This window comes from Pteropus medius, unplaced genomic scaffold (genome assembly GCF_902729225.1).
Source record: "Pteropus medius unplaced genomic scaffold, Ma_sr-lr_union100, whole genome shotgun sequence".
Lineage (NCBI taxonomy): Eukaryota > Metazoa > Chordata > Mammalia > Chiroptera > Pteropodidae > Pteropus > Pteropus medius.
The window spans coordinates 12,205,509-12,222,707 of record NW_024340849.1 but is presented as its reverse complement, the minus strand read 5'-3'; the positions used below and the strand labels follow the sequence as shown (position 1 = coordinate 12,222,707).

At 46.9% G+C, this 17,199-nt stretch overlaps 1 protein-coding gene across 2 annotated transcripts in view; it reads right to left on the bottom strand.

The window, feature by feature from the left end:
* ALPK2 (alpha kinase 2) overlaps positions 1-17,199 on the bottom strand; it is a 129,100-nt gene that overhangs the window by 67,694 nt on the left and 44,207 nt on the right. For both annotated transcript variants that reach the window (XM_039840612.1, XM_039840615.1), the window contains exon 4: positions 275-2,000. In XM_039840612.1, the coding sequence (XP_039696546.1) occupies positions 275-2,000 (1,726 nt within the window). The remainder of the gene's footprint in view (positions 1-274; positions 2,001-17,199) is intronic.

Here is a 17,199-nt window from a genome sequence, read left to right as displayed (position 1 = left end):
CAGATATCTTTTTCCAGCTGTCCAGGATCCCATTAGTGCCTCTTACTTCTATCTGTCTTTTGCTATAATTAGGATGGCTTAGGGTTTATCTGGGCCTTTTTTCAAAACCAGATTTCCTTCCTAGTGGCAGCAGTGGCAGCGGCAGCTGTCATTCACAAGCACCCTGATGGCAGTGTGGCACAGCAATCAAAATGGGAAGTGAAGGGACACACACACACACACGCACACACACACATGCCTTTTATCTTGTAATTTTTTAAAAAAGGAGCCTTACCTGAGGATGATCACTCTGGTCTGGAACCCGGCTTGTTTCCAAGAGGTTATTAACCTGCACCCCTTCTTCCTCCAAGTTCAAGTTCCCTTCTTTGGGGAGCGTGCCTGGTGGAGTTTGCAGGGTGTTCGCTTCCTCTGCTCGGGTTGGAAGAGCACTGTCTCCCGCATGGAAGTGGAAATTCAGATCCGCAGCTTCTGCTTTGGCATGAGAGCTGTCTTCTTTATCACCGTGGGTTAGTGGGTGCTTGACAGGTTCTTCGGGATGGAGGAGTTTGAGGGTGCCTTCAGTTGCGCTGTCGTTCAGGTTGGGGTTCAGCTTCTCGGGTTTTCCCTTAATTCCCGGTCTCCTCGCCCCAGCAGGTGTCTCTGAGCCCCTCTCGCTCCACAAATGCGTTTCCTCCACTCTTTCCTTGGCCGTGGTCTCCAAACACTGGTCCATCTCTAACTTTTCTAACTCACCAGACAAGCGCTTCACCTCTCTCTCTGCCACTGCTTTATCCATGTCTAGCAAATTGTCACTGGCGAATTCCTCTCCTGCTCGGTGGCTGTCTCTGGTTTCCCCTTGAATTCCTGGATAATCATTTTCAGCAGAAGCAGTGGGTAGTTTATATCTCCCCTGGTCTGTCACTGTAGACGTCCCATCCTGGTGAGGTCCCAAAGTCAGAGTCATCCCTGTTTGCGGAGATGAGGGACTGTGGGTGGAGGCTCGGTGGCGCCTTACCCTCACTTCTTGAGGTTGTGAGTGATAACCACAGAAGCCAGTGGTGGCCTCCATCGGCCCGGTGTTATCTGACACCCCAGGCCTGGAACCCATTTCACTGAGGAAAGGCTCGCACACCCCCAGGCCACACTCACCGAATTCCATCACTTCGTCATCGCTTTCTAATAAAAAAACATGCTCAGTCCCCTGCAGGTCCCTTTGCCAAACTGCATTAGAGTAATCCGTCATAACGTCGGAACATTCCAGATACTCCAGGTCATCATCTGAAAACTCCTCCATGTAGGTTAGGGTTATCTCTGGGCAAAGTTCATAGTCACTGTCAGAGTCTTCACTGGAAACCTGTGGGCTGACTTGCTTGTTGACTGTGGCCCTGTCACCTGGGTAAATGGAGGTGGCAGCCTCCGGCAGTGGTAGGCTGATGCTAATGTATTTCTGAACTTTGGGATTTCGATGACTAGGGCTTAAGTCTTCGTCATTCAGGCCGTCGTCATTTAAGGCACCATCCGTTAACTTTGATACTTTGGACTGCATCATCCCGTGGCAACACTCATCTTGTTTATCGGGAATATTACTCGCATTAGGAAAAAGCAACCCATCTGCAATTTCCTTTGTGTTATTCGGATCACAAGCCTCTTCCGTTTGTCTTGTTCCTTTAAAACCCAAGGGATTTTCAGAACCAGATGCACAAATGTCATTACTAGCCAACAACGGGAGTGAGCATAAAGGGTTAAATTGGGAGGAGGAGAAATCAGTTGGCTTGGGAGTAGCCAAGGAGGGATTTTCTTCTTCCTTATAAGGATGTTCTTTCTCATCAGCTTGATTTGTGCTTTTCTGTTCATATGTCTGTGTTTCATGCTCCCAACCTGTGTCCCCGCCATCTTTCGGATTAGGAGAGAATTGTGGATTCTCTGACGAGCACTCGACTTCAATGGAAGCAGAACAGCAGATCATTCCAAAACAGTTTTTAGCAGAGATTTGGTAAACAGCAGCGTCATTTTTGGTACAGCTAGGATGAAGAGAACATACAGGTAAGTTTGCTATATTTGGACGTGCATGCCGACGTCTCCCACTTTGTGGCACACACAGAAAATGGCCATGGTTTCTACCACACACTCAAGGAGATCTGTGGTTTCCCTAGAAAAGAGTTTGTGGTCAGAGGCAACTGGCTGTTGGTCTCCAGCTGCCCCCAATTCTGCTAAGAACCCCAGGAAGCTCAGCATTTTCCCTTAAGACTTTCTACAATCTTACCCCAATTGAAAATGCTGAGAATCACTTAGATGAATGGGGAAACATTTTGTATTCTCTTGTCCTCTCCTTCTATTTTAAGCCATTTTTATGCTGTCGGAATTTGAAAAACCATTATTTTTTGGAGTGAGACATTGTCCACAAATAACTGAAGTATTCTACCTCATGTAGTGGATCAGCATAAGCAATAGCTCTTTTTAAGATCATGCTAAGAAGGCGTGGTTCTTGCCGGGAGGCTATAAAGATAATACCATACTAGGATCATGTGTATGAAGAATACACATTTCCTCTTTAGTTTATCGTGACTATTAGATCTAAACCACAGCCAGTGAGTCCTCTGGCTGGAAACCCATGTGTCCGCATACCACGCTGACTTACATAAACCAAGCCGGGTGTTCAGCTTTGGCCCAGCAGGGAGGGAACTAAAGCCTGGATCACGCTGAGCCTGCTCTCCCTGCTCCAAAAGGGACAGTGCTCCTATGGCCCCGCCTTTTATTGGCTGGAGTCACCTGGAGCCTAAAGCCTGACGGTGCTTTTGCCACTAGGATCCTTCTCCAGGCTCTGCAGTCCCCATAAAAACTTGTTACGCTTGCCTTAGAATTTGCGTTCTTACTGATCTCATTTGACCTCATGGTAAGTATAACATTGCTGACCTCACTCTATGCATTGTCCAGTTCAGAAGTCAACAACCATTTTCAGAAGGCAGGAGCTGTGAGTCTGGCTCAGACTTAGAAGCAATGCTTAGACCTTTATTGACTGATCTGTGTAAAATATGCACAATCATCTAACCCTGGCAGGTCAGTGTTAGACACTCACAGCTATGGCACGCAGTCTTCCTTATCCTTTCTTCTGCACTGGAGGGACCCTTCTGTCTCCCCAAGCTCATATGTGTTCATCAGCCCTCAATCATTGGGTGCCAGCTCACATGGGCCTCGTTTTGGGGAATCATAAACTAATTCTATTTTTTGTTAATGCATTGTTTTGTTGGCAATCTGGTTCCCAAGTAGAAGCCGCTCGGGTGGCTGGGGTTGGCCCAGCCTAGCCTATAGCTGATGTCTGGCTTTACAAGGGAAGACTGAAATTTAGGGCATCTTTTTTGGGGGGAAAACGGTACTTATTCCTGTCTATTTAACTAGATTATCCTGAGGTTCAAATGAGAAAATCGATGTGAAAGACCTTTGCATCACAGAAACTTTATGCCACATGCATTCTATAAGAACGTGGATAGAGGTGTCAGCTAATGCTAAGGAGACAGAGGTATTAGATAACCCCGCCATGGCGATCGTATTGCAATACAAATGTATCAAATCAATAAGTTGTACACCTTAAACTTACAGTGTTCTATGTCAAATATAACTCAATGAAAAAGAAAAGGATGGGACATGCTAAGATCAGATTCCCTCTGATTCTCAAGAAGTGTGCAGAATAATCACCAGGGAGCTCTATTTAAAATTCTTGGATCAGAACCTGTGGGTAAAGGGCCAGAGGATCTGCTTTAAAAGATCTCAACACATTCTGCTACAAGTTGACCTTGGCCCATCTTTGGAGATATCCTCATTCTCATTATTCGTTAGGCTCGGGTATCTTCAGTTAAAGCTGATGGAGGAACGGAGAGAAAGAGACTTTTGCTTGAGGTTCACATTGCTCACACTATTCCCTTCACATCTCTTTTCAGTTAGTTCTTTGAATGTGGCCTCAGTTAAGAGATTATAAGGAGCATAAAACAGCACCATGGGCTACTGGAAAATCCCAAGTAATTCCAATTTCCTGATTTATCCAAGCCATGATCCCTCTGCCAGAGAAACCACCTTTCCTGAAGGTACCATGACATGGGAAAAAGAGAAGAAAACAAGACCAAGAGGCACAATAAACCAGGTAAGAAATCAGTAGAGGAAGGAAACAGAGATGGTTCTCCGGAATCAAGAAAGGAAAACAAATGGGTTAAATATATTTAACTTCCAAATAACTAAATAAACAGATGGGAGGATGTTATGATTTAGTAATGTATGGTTTTATGGAACATGTGTTTGAGCTGACATAAGATTTACAAATCATCTTAAGTACACTAAAAGAGAAGAGAAACTGGATTAAGTATAATTAACTTCTCACTGGCTAATAAACACTTTTGAGAGGGTTGTGGTTTGTGGTTGACATGTCCTGAATAATTATCTCGAAGCATCCTTCAGAGGAGAGGGAGGAAAGTGGGCATGTGTTGCAGGCCTCCTGTTAAACAGCGTGCTGGCTGCTCTGTGTGTGCAAAACCTAGGCTCGAAGTTGTTGAATGATTTCCCCAATGTGACAAAGCTTGTAAGTAATGGCGCTAGCATATGCCTATGCTAAAGCTTTCTGACTCCGCGGCCTGGCACTGTGTATCCTGGGAGAAAATGAACATTCAGAGAAGGGAAATCAGAGTGTGGGGTGATCATTTTTGCAGATAAAGCGTTTCTGTCCTAAATCTTCATCTCGATTGGTCAATTGACAAACTTGTGTCCAGCATCTTCCGGTGCCCAATATTATGTGAAGAGCTGAGGAAGAGTCAAGGAGATGCATAAAACATCATGTCCAGCCCTAAAATACCAAGAATCCACCGGGGGAGATAATGTTGAATTTCTCAGAGAATCTCATAAGTCAGTTTTGTGCTCAACTGTATGGTACAAACTGGAAGAGTGAGGGTGTTCAAAGAAAGGACTTCAGTGGTAGCAGCTGAAATGGTGTGACTTGAGCTGGGGGTTAGAATCTTTGCAAGATGCTGGCAGAGTGACCTGTGTGCCCCACAGTGATTTGATAGGAATGCAAAACCATCCAGGAAGAAATTCCCTGAACAATTCATTGAGTTCCCTCCCTCCATATCTTTCCTTTCGGCTGAAGGAGGCAGCAGCATTCCTCCACCTTGCTGTGAAAGTCTCGCTCGCCTCTCTAGGTTCTTTCCAAATTAATCATTTCCATGTTGAAGAAAAAGAGCTACATGTGACCTTAAGTGGGTGGGGCTTCTCCTGTGCTTGAACCCCCTGGGCTGTTCTAAACCAGAGGTTCTCAAACATTTTGGCAGCAGGCCCCCTTTACGCTCTCAAAAATAATTGAGGACCTCAAAGAACATTTGTTTATGGGGGTTATATATTTACCATATTACAATTAAAACAGAAAAATTAAAGACATTTATTCATTTTAAAATAACAAAAATAAACTCATTATATGTTAGCATAAAAAACATACTTTTATGAACAATATCTCTATTTTTCCAAAACAGAGTAAAATATTATGAGTGGCATTGCTTTACATTTTTTCATATATCTTTAATATCTGGATTTTTGTATCTGCTTCTGCATTCAATGTGATACAATACCTTATTTTGTTTGAAGTATATGAAGAAAATCTGGCCTCACACAGATACGTAGTTGGAAAAAGGAGTATTTTAATAATATTTTCATATGATTACAGATAATCTTCTCTGCTACTATACAAAGATTAGTTGCAATGTGGAATCTGAAACCACATCGATGAACTTTTCCTACTTGTTACATAAAATCCATTGGTCTTGATTGCATTTGACATGCATCTTTTACCCATGCATGATTTTGTAATTTTGAAGTACTGGAAAACTGTCAAGTTTCTGATGAAGGATACGACTTTTCCAAATTTCTGGTTAGGGAAATAATACGAATCTTCATTTGTCATAACGAGGTAAGTCAATTCTGTGCTAAATTGCTTGGCAGAAGTAGAAGGGTAGAGGACATCCGCAAAATGGCACAGCGAGGAGTTCTGGAAATTTTCTCCTCCGTAAAAGCAACAAGAACCCTGGCAAAATCTGTCTGAATGCACTTTTTCAGAACTCTGAAAATTAACCACAGGCAATCCGAAGAACATTTACTTAAGAAGGGGCAGAACAGAGCTCAATAAATACTTATACGTGCTGACATCCATGTCCTTGCCACAGTCATAGGACCAGGTGAATGTCAATATTTTCTTACACTAAGTGTTTACTTGCCTAACTGCCGCTATCGATCTTATTAATTGAATTATTCTGAAGCACTACAGGAATGAGAAAGGGTTGGTTTTTTTCGTGTCCCAAAGCTATGTTGGTTACAGAGACGAAAGAATTCTGACGCTGGATACACAGAGAATGTCTTGATCATATTTTCGACAAGCAGCTACATATGTTTTGAAGCCAACGATGAGATTCCTCATACGTTTATCAATTTATTTGGTTATTTAGCCAACAGGTTTACTAACCACACATCTGAAGAGCTGAGGGGGGCCTTGAGCTGTGCAGCTCCTGGGCCTGTCTGCCTCTCACCCACTCTGCGCCCTTCCCCTGTCCTACGCTACATCACGGGCTGACCCCTTCACACTGGATCCCAGGACCGCTGGCTTCCTGCTGCATTTGACCAAAGAGAGGCAGGAGATGGGAGGGTGGGAGGAAGAGAGAGGCCAGCCTCAGGTGGCACTTCCAGTAGGCTCCACCTTTTCTGTAGCTCCAGATCCCACAGGACAGGCCCACCAGGATTCTAGCTTCCTCCCCCTGACCCAAAACTAGCGGTCCTGCCACCTCCTTTTGTCTTCCTGCTAATGCTCATATCAGGATGACCTCACTGCTCATCCCCCCACCCCTGTTGGTCAATCCCCTAGGTAACCCTGCATTTCATGCTTGAAAATGGTTTTTCGTCTTCCTGGTCAGTCAGACCTTAACGATTACAGAAATGATTTATTTTATGGATGTTGGTACTGAGGCCCAGGGACGATATAGCTATCGTAAGTTATCCAGCTAAAGAAAAATTTAAGAACTATCTACCACGTGTAAGTCACTGTGTTAGTCACTGCGTGCAGGATAAAGATGTGAAATTCCTAGGCCCTTGCTCAGAAGCTCCCCATCTAATAAGGGAAATGTATCTGTAAACAGACAGCTTCAATACAGGACAGCATGTGCTAAGTGCGGCTGAAATCAAATCCAATTATGGAGGTTTAGGACAGGGGGATGCAAGACACTGAAGGGAAGTTTTCTGGGTCCCTAAGAGCTGAGCCGGCCTAGGAAATCCTTGGTAGGATTTTAGCTGGAAGGATGGTATCTGCCTGGGACCAGGGAGGGGGCTGCTCATTCCAGGAAAAAGGAATAGCCAGGCCCTCACAGGAAACAATAAAACATTCTCTATTTGGGACCTGTGGGAGCGGTGGGCTGTGAGATGGGTCATCTCCATTATTCACTGTTTAAACAGGACACAGAGAGTGAGAACGGACATGATTCATTCTTACGCAAAGACCACAGGTAGAAACTGGGGTCGTGCCAGGAAAACAGGCCGACCTAGGCAAATCGGAAGGCATGATCACCCACCAGGAGGTCACCCAGCAGGAGGTGGGCAGGGCCCAGATCAGGAAAAACCCCATCCCAGAGTGAAGGGTTTGGACCTCAGGCTCCAATTCACTGAAAAACAGATCTGAGCAGCTGCTTAGGGAGGAAGGAAAATCCTTCTGTTAGGTGCTCACCACATTTACTCAGTGTTCAGGGTGACGATGCAGCACCCCCGCTCACCACAGCTGACATGGCCTGGAGCCTCTGGTTGAGCAGGAACACCCCATTCTCCCATATGTGCTGTGGGACCTACGACTATGCGCCCACCATACCGTGCGGGACTTGACAAGGGAGGCCGGAAATTGGCGTGTACAACTTGGTTCTTTCCTTGTGAAAACTGCCAGTTTTGCCGAGAGATCATTGCCGAATTCTAAAAGGCACAGTTAAGGCAGGAAGTGCTTCTGGTGGCAAGGAGTGGAGAGGTCAGGGTGGCCTGGATCTTCAGGGAATGAAGCCAGGAGTGTGGAACTTGAGCCCAGAGGAGAAGGATTAAACTTTGGCTGGGTGGGGAGCAGGGAGGGCATTCCGGGCAGATGTACAGAAGCTGGGATCGGCAGGTCATGTGAAAGGGGCAGGAAAGGAATGCGCTGGTCTGGGGAGCCACAGAAGGGAGAGCTGGTGGGCAGAGGGCCCTGAAGGGCAGGGGCAGAGGCCTGGAAGGCACAGGGTTCTGCTCAGGGCCATGGCATGCTTGTGAGCGAACTGTGGGGGACATTCTACTTTTCTTCTTGACCCGAATGCAATTCTGAGCAGATCAGAGACTCAGATTGCAAAGCCAGTGTGGCACAGTGTTCTGAGACAGAGCAGCAAGCCTGCCTGGGTTCACATGCTGCCCATCCATTGTGTGATGCTGGACAAACTACCATATGGCTCAGGATAAGAACTATACCTACACCAGAGGTGACATGAGGATTAGGGGAGCTAATTCCCATAAAGTGCTTAAAGCAGGGCCTGGCACCCTGCAAGCACTAACTCAGGAGTTCTCAGCTCCAGAGCGTTTTTAAAAAGTGCCAGCGCCAGAGGATTCTCAGGGCGGTGAAACTACCGTTTCTGATACTATAGTGGTGGATACATGTCATCACATATCTGTCCAAACCCATAGAATGCACTCCACGGAGAGTGAATGCTGATGTAAACCGTGGACTTTGGGTGATAATGATGTGTCCATGGAGGTCCATCGATTCTAACACATGTCCCACCCCGGTGGGACACCGATCATGGGGAGAGAGAGAGAGAGTGTGTGGGGGTGAGTTGGGGGCAGGCAAGAGGATATATGAAAACTGTACTTTCTGCTCAACTTTGTTGTGAACCTAGAACTGCTCTAAAAAAGGGGGGGGTTAACAGAGGGGAAAAAGAGGGCCCCACCAATCAAAGCAATTAAGCAGCTCTGCAGGGGCGAAGGGCTTCACCACGGGCATTTTTTAAGCTTCCATGTGAGTGCATGGGAAGCCAGAGCTCTGAAGCACCGAGCTAACTGAATGTCAGCTCCTATATGCAGTAAAGCAGGTGGTGGGGCCCGCGAGATGATGGCAGAGGAGGGACCTTTGCCTGGGCATGGGAGGGAAACGATTTCCTGGCTCTATTTTGGCACAAAAGTGCTGAGCTTTTGACACCTTTTGCGCCTCTGGGAGCAATGAAGGCTGACCAGACATTTTTTAAACAAGAAATGAGCAAACTGACTGCAGAAAGGAAAAAATTCTTTGGTGTTACCACCATCAGAATCGGTTAACGAATGGCTGACTCCTCTTTATTGAAAGAAAACGCAAGAGTAGCTGGAAACAGTAACCACCCTCTACCCCACCACCCAATAAGCCACCAAACTAACAGTGTCCCAGAATGTCTCCAGAAATCTCAAGGGACATTGTGACAATAGAAAAGCTCCTATATTAAACTGTAAAGCCATGTATGAAGGACATGGCATCTTGAAAACAGGACAGAGAACAACGTACCACTAGACACTGACCCAGAGGACTCAGAGCTCTTAAAAGCAAGTTAGCTTAGAATTCTGAAGGATGAATACTTGCTAATTCATCAAACACCCAGCATGCCCAAAACCAAACTTGATTTTCCTATCCAAACCTACTTCTCATCTCAAAAAAATCCTAGAGCAGGGCTTCTCATGCATTAATGTGCTCAGGAATCGCCTGGGATCTTGTTAAAATGCAGAATCTGATTTGCTAGGCCAGGATGGGGGGCTGGAAGTCTGACATTCTAACAAGCTCCCCGGGGCTGCTGCTGCTGCTGGTCTAAATCATCTTTGAGTGGCAAGGTCTCCGGCTGCTTCCAGCTCTATGACTCCAACTATCTATGAACAGTGAAAGTCCCTTCGTTAAATTCTCAGAAAAACATCAGCTGCCACTTGACTTGCAGTTCAGTTTGAGCTGAGTTCCCAGTACACGCCTGGCAAGCTGCCCCCGCATGCAACTCTGTGGGTGTTCGACTTGGTTTCGCTTTTTTTTACAAAACTAATTGCTGGGTCCAGGCAGGGGGAATGCACAAAGCCAGACCTGACTCCTCTCTCAAAAGCCACATGGGAGGCTGGTCAAGGAAGAAACCGGTCACAATTTAATTGCTTCTCTTTGCCTGCTGCTGTCATCAGAGCCCTGGTTCTGGCTGTGCTCCTCTTTGTCATGCTCACTGGTCCATCTCATTGTGCCTCTCCCTTGATCCCAACTCCTGGTGCCCTCTGGGTGGGCAGGCACAGAGACAGGCCATGACAAGAAAGCAGGAAGCTGGCCTGGGGCCCGAAGGGAGCAGCCCCACGCTGGGCGAAAGCTGGTCAGAGCTGGCAAGAAGAAAGAATCCCCGTGCTACTGGAAATGAGAATGACGAGGACAGAAAGTGACTTGAAGCTCGGGCTCCCTGGAGCTCAATGGTGACAGGAGCTGCTGCCACTGTGGCCTTCTCCTGTAGCTCTTGTGGGAGGCCCTTTAAAATATTTCCCGACCTCCTGAACCCCTTAAATAGCACAGCCTCTGAAATACCACCAGGCTGACCACCGCCATTCGAATCATGTCCCCAGCTTCGGACGGCTGCCCGTGGAATGGCTCTGTAGGGGAGGAAAAAGTTTTCCTCAACCCTCGTAGGGTCCCTGGCTGGGTCTGAAAATTCAACTGCCAAGGACAGATTAACAGGAGAAAAGCATACACATTTTATTGAACTTGCACATGGGTCACAAGAGAATGAAGACCCGAAGAAGTGACTAGAGCTGGCAGCTTTTATAGCTGTTAGACACAGAAACTATAAACGTGTTAAGAATTGACAAGGCAACAGGGTTTGGGCTAGAGGCAGCAAATGGTGATAGTAACTAGAGAGATAAGGGTGCTTTACCCAGGTTCATTTATACGGACTTATTGGCCCCAAATCCCTAGTCTCTGCTGATAGGAATGTCATCCCTTCCCCTGGTTCCTCCTGGGAGTTTTATGACCTGCTTCACATAGCAAATAACATTGTGAGGAAGGTAGGGCAGAGTGACCTTCCCGCTTCTGCCATTTTTTAAAAATTCCTTCAACTTAAGGTATTTAATATGCCAAGGTGCCATATTTTGGGGTAGTGTGTCCTGAACCCCATCGGCAATTTCACCTCAAGACGCGATGAAGAATATAACAAAAGCCCTAAACACGTCGTGTGATGAGTCCCACAAACCTTTAGTGGGTGCTGGCTAAGACACGAGCACCGGATGTTCGGCAGGGAACAGATCAGACAAGTCTCTCCTCCGATGGAACTTACAACTGGGGGAGACTCACAATAAACAAACATACAAATCAATATACATCATGACTCAACAGGGGAACAGAATAACAGATCCTGGCAGGTCTAGACGATGAAACACTGAAACTCTGCTCAACAACGCAAGGGTGAACTACAGACACCCCGAACAACACAGATGATTCTCAAGATAACTACGTGGAATGGAAAAAGCCAGAAACAAAAGAATACATGTTCTGTGATCTCATTTATATAAAATTCTAGAAAAGACTAGAGGAAAACCAGAAACTAGTCTCCAGTGACCAAAAGCAGAGCAGCTGTGGTGTGAGGATGGGGAGGCGGACAGGGGCAAGAAAGCGGGATCGCAAAGGGGTCCTAAGAAATTTTTTGAGGGTGATACTTACGTTCACTCGATGGTGGTGATGGTTTCATGGGTGTGTGCATGTGTCAAAACTTACCAAATTAAACTCTTTAAATATGCGTAGTTCGTTGTATGTCAATTATACCTACGGAAGGCTGTTCAATATGTGTGTGTCTATGTACACACATACACAATGGCATGTGCAATGTGAAAAATAAAGCAAAAAAGGAAGGAAGGACATGCAGAGGGCAGGCGATGCTATTTCAGATGGCCCATCAGAGAAGGACTCAGGCACTGTTCTAAAAACCTTATAGGTATAATCTCGTTTAATCCTCACTCATCTCTGCCAGCTGGATACTTTCATTATTCCCATTTTACAGATCTAGAAACTGAGGCAGATAGAGGATAAGCAACATGCACAATTAAGAAGTAAGGCCAAGACTTGAACCCAGGCAATATGACTCCAAAGCCAGTCCTTTTAAGCATCTATGTGTGGCCTCACAGAGTCCTGGAAATCTCTGATTCTTAACCAGTGGGCCCCTTTATACCCCTACTGGCCTGGTTCAGGCCTGTCCCTCTACGTGGCTGGGACACATTCCATAGTTGAAGCTGTCCTATGGACTGCTGTCCTATTGTCCCTCTAACATTTCTATGTTGAAGTCCTACTCCCCAGTGTGATGGTATTTGGAGGTTGGGCCTTTAGGAGGCCATGAGGGTGGGGCTTTCATGATGGAATCAGCGCCCTTATAAGAAGAGACACCAGAGAGCTTGCTTTCTCTCTGCCATGTGAAGACACGGCAAAAAGACGGCCATCTGCAAGCCTGGAAGAGATGCCGGTACCCTGATCTCGACTTCCAGCCTGCAGAACTGGGTGAAATAAATCCCTGTTGCTTAAGCGCCTCAGTGTGTGGTGTCTTTGAGCTGACTGACACAGGCAGGGTCGGATGGGCCATGCCAGAGCCAAAACTCTCTCCCAGGTCGAGCATACTCTTGGGCTCCTCCGGGGCTGAGGTGTGGGCTGCAGGAGGCCCTGGGTGAGTCCAGAGCATCAACCTTCCCCGCACATGTGAGTGAGCCTCAGGCTGAGGCCCAGGCTGGTGTCTTAGGAGCCTACAGGTCAAAGGTGCTGGGACCTGCCCAACCTTGTAGTTTTCGGGAAAAGGGCACTGGTGCCTGTGTGTTTGGAAAGGGCGAGCCAAGCAGCCAGGAGGGATGGAGTCTGGAGGCAGGCAGAGAGGAGGCGCAGGGTCTAAGGCAAACAGCAGTTTGCAGAGAACTCTAAGAGCGATGGGAGGATGGGCAGGGTTGGGGGGCAGGGGTGGGAGAGGCTTCTGGGTGATGGGGCCAAGGTGGAGGGAAATTTCCTGGGAGGCCCTTGGCCGAGTGCACGACATGTGTCCGGACGAAGACACATGTTTGCAAACCAAACCTTGCTCTTAGTCCTGCTCCCACTTCCCGAACCCCACCCTTCAGGGTTTCAGCAAAGCCCTTCCGGGCACTCACTAGGCTGGATTTGGTTCCAGCTCTGCCCCTGACTAGCTGCCTGCCTTTGTCAAGGAGCTTTTTAATGATGTTCACCTTTAGAGAGGGAGTTGAAACTGTGATTTCTACATCTGTGAGATTTCCCATCCTCAGAAATGTCAGACCACGATGCTGTGATTACAAAGACTGAGCCCCAGCTGGCTGAAGAACCTCCCTAATGATACCAGTCTGCTCTGAGTTCTCAGAAGGTGTCAACGAAGTGGCATTTTCAGTGACATTCAGTGTGTGATCGATTTCCAATGATCAGTTCACCTTTCCCTGCCTGTCCCAAGGTTTTCGGAGGGGCTCTTGGATCAATCTGTCATCTGCCCCCAAACTAACATTGGTTTGCCCTGATAATTAGCACCTGGTGAGAGCAACCACCCACGTCAGGTCTCCAGGAAATGATAAGCGGTCACACAGGAAAAGCTGGGCGGCCCATGGCATGCCTCCCATAACCATTCACTCTTCTGAGACACGTATTAACACCAAAGTCAAAACTAGAATGTGGTGACGGGTGGTGGATGCTGGCCCAGACCTACCACCCTGGGAATTAAAGGGGTTTCTTATCAGATCCTCCGGACTCATTCAAGAAACGCTCCAGGCGTGGCTGGGATGCACGCCTGCTGAGTTCATTCACAAAGAACGCCACCCAGGGAGGCCACCTGAGCTCTGTGCTGGGAACACAGCGGCCTTCAGGGTGCCGGAAAGTTCTATAGGTCATCCTCAAGACTTATGACACCTACTTAAGCTCACGGGAACACGAAGTTCATAAAATGCTTTCCAACCTTGGATTAAATGCATTTTCTGTCTTAGCCAAGACATAGCAAGATTCAGTCATCTTTATTTCTACCCCATGATTCCTTGATCAAACATGTTAATTATATTTTATCTTCCAAGAGGGAAATAGTGAAGAGGGAAAATGCTGCCAAACTAAGCTACTTTTTTTTACCTCCAAATTGCCCTATTTTTAATCAGTTCCAATATTACAGTTCAGTGTGGGAAACACGTTCGAAGTACATGAAATCATCATTACGTATAGAATATTCTAAATTCTTCGCGTGCGCAAGTTGAATCCCCACATCGGCCCTACAAAGCAGGCACTGTCATTGTCCCCATTTTGCAGATGAGGAGACTGACGCACAGAGATGTTCCGTGATTTGCCCAAGATGATACGAGGTGATTCTAGGATTTAAATCCAGACAACGCGGCTTTAGATACTCGCTTTAGATACTTCGATGGTGGAAGTCAATCTGCTCTTTGTAAGTGGAGTTGATTGTGACAGTTCAGCTTTTAGCAGGGTGCATGCCTTGAGGTGTTTCTTCCAGAAATGGAGGTATAGTTAACTGATTCACCTATACTCACTGGCCCAGCCTCACTCACAACCAACAACTCATGTTTTTTAGATGTTTGGCAAGGAGTTTGGGATTCCCTGGGGGATCGTGTATAGAAAGAGGCTGATGGCTGCTCCAGGGGCAAAGTCTTTGGCTGAGACAACAAGGACTTATGAAAACCTCTCTGCCCACTACACACCAGAGTGGCTTTGGGACTGTAACGCAGTGTCCCACAGCTCCTAGGGTGTCTCTATCCACACAAACATGAGGAATGGGTGAGAAGGCCAAGATTTCGCTAAAGTCACAGATTCCACCTTCTAAAAACCATCCACATAGGGTTTCAGGTACAAATATGTATAACAAAACAACTTCAGCCCTTGTGTCTGGGTTATGGCTCTCCCATTAAATATCCATTTCCTTCTCCTCTGTGAGGATTCCCCACTGATTCTGACACTTTTCAAAACTGTTCGCGTAAAACTATTCTGGCTCTAACACCACTGGCATTATAAGCTGGGACAGAGTAATTCTTTCAAAGTAATTCTGGGAACACAGTGCTTCAGAGAATGGGCAGTAAACTGATATTAACTACTAACCAATAACATGCATACTTTGCTGATCATTTTGTATGAATAATCTCATTTAAATCATCACAAAAACTCATTTTACTGAAGAAGACACCGAAGCACAGAGAAGTTAATTGACTTGCTCAAGGCCACACAGCTAATAAGTGGCAGAGCCCCAAAAAAGAAAAAGTGTAGCCTTTGAGGAAGGACCTGGGGAATTTCGACATCATTTACAAACACATGAGGCTGTGGGGATACCAAATTATAGAAATCCCAGTTCCTGCCTCCAAGAGTTGACAGTCTAATATGGAGAGGATGTAATAAAGCAGAAGTCATTAACTTAATGTAATCGACGTTTATTGAGCACATACTATGTGCCGGTCACTGTAGGTACTTGGGGAGACAGCAGCCTTGTGATGCTTTCAGTCTGTTGGGAAGACAGATGGAAGCCAAATAAAAGAATAAAATGAAAAACAAAACAAAGCACAACACAACACAACACTGAAGAGTGCTGACTGGTTTTACAGAAGGTGATTCAGGAAGGTTCTGCCGAGGCAGAACAGTGAGACGGTAAATACTCCAGGGGAAAAGCAACCGTGTTCAGGGGTCCGGGATAGGTCCGTGGAGCTCTGGAATCTGGGTGCTTATGACCCGCCCAGCAGGATGGGTGGGCTGGAGAATGCACTGGGAGAGTGAGCGCGTTCAGGCAAAGGGACTTGTGTGAGCACGCAGGACTGGGCCTGACGCTGGTGGCAGTGGCCACCTGCTCCATCTGCCCACCGCGCAGCTCGTGAGCAGGAGGGACCAGAGGAGTTTGGAAATGTAGGTGTATGGGAAACGCTGGAGAAGGAAAGGCCGTCTAAGCCTTAACATCCCTCGTGTTTGACCCCTCTTCCTGTTACCTTTGCTCAGGCTCACCCTCCATTCCAGTCTCGAACGATAGTAAGAGGGATGTTCTAAAAAATCCAAACCCTCCTCCAACCTCTCTGCTGCCCCAAATTCCTTTACAGGTTGGGCACGGTTTTCAGGAGAAAGGTACAAAGCCCTTAACTATGGCACACAAAGCCCACAGGGTCCAGCACAGACCGCCCTCCATGTCCAGGCGCCCTTCCTCCTGTGCCCTGCCAGGGACTGAATGCACTGCAAGGCTGCAGTTCTCCTGGCCTTCGTCCTCCCCAAGTTCTCTGCAAGGCCTGCCCCCAGTCCAGCCAATGTTAAGGCAGGGCTGACAAGAGAGCCAGGGGGCTGCTTCTCCCTCCCTCCAACCCAGGCATTCCCGCCCCATCCTTCCCCTCCCTCCTGCCTTCCTTGGAATCTGTGCTCTCTCAGTATGGCGAGAGACGGCTGTGACCATCAGAAGAGGCCTCCTTGCTGCAGAGGACTGTCTCTCTCTAGGTGTGGGTTCCTGGACAGATTTTTATCGGTTGCTTTGCTGCCTTTCTTTAAATTGTGTTCATAAGAGACCACAATTTCACATTTGTATACACATCTGGCAACTTGCTTTCACTATGAGGTAGAAAACACCTATTTGCATTTTCCTCCAGTCCTCCCAACCCCTACAGTGCAAGCCTGATATTTCATTCCTGATATTTCCCTCCCTTGGAAGGCTTTCTTGGCTTCCCCTTCCTCTTGCCAGCCAAGCGCACTTGACCTGTGGTAACAGAAAGGTCACACAGCGCTGACGAATCTCTCCAAGTGGCCTCATCTGCTCAAAGTACACAGTGTCACCCTGGTGGGCGTGCTATGTGGAGAACACTGGGGATGGAGGCAAAGTGTGTTGAGGACGGAGGGAAGACAGAAGGGCTGATAGACATAGCAGCAGTGCTCTTGGCCTTGAAGAAGAATTGCAGATTAGGCTTGGTAAACCAGAAAACGCCCCTGGGAAACACAGAAACAGGAGCTTTCAAGTACGTAAGAACGCAGATTTAGTGACCCCAAAACTAAATTCACACAGATAAAGAAAAGTACTTTTCTTCGAGGGAACTATGAGCTAATCTGGTGGTTTATGGTGTATTGACAATGGCTAGACAATCTGAGGCTCTTCTGGTAACTCACAGTTAACTTTAAATCCTTGAAAGGCATTTGCACAAAACACCATTCATTTCCCATGAGCATTTAACAGACTGGTA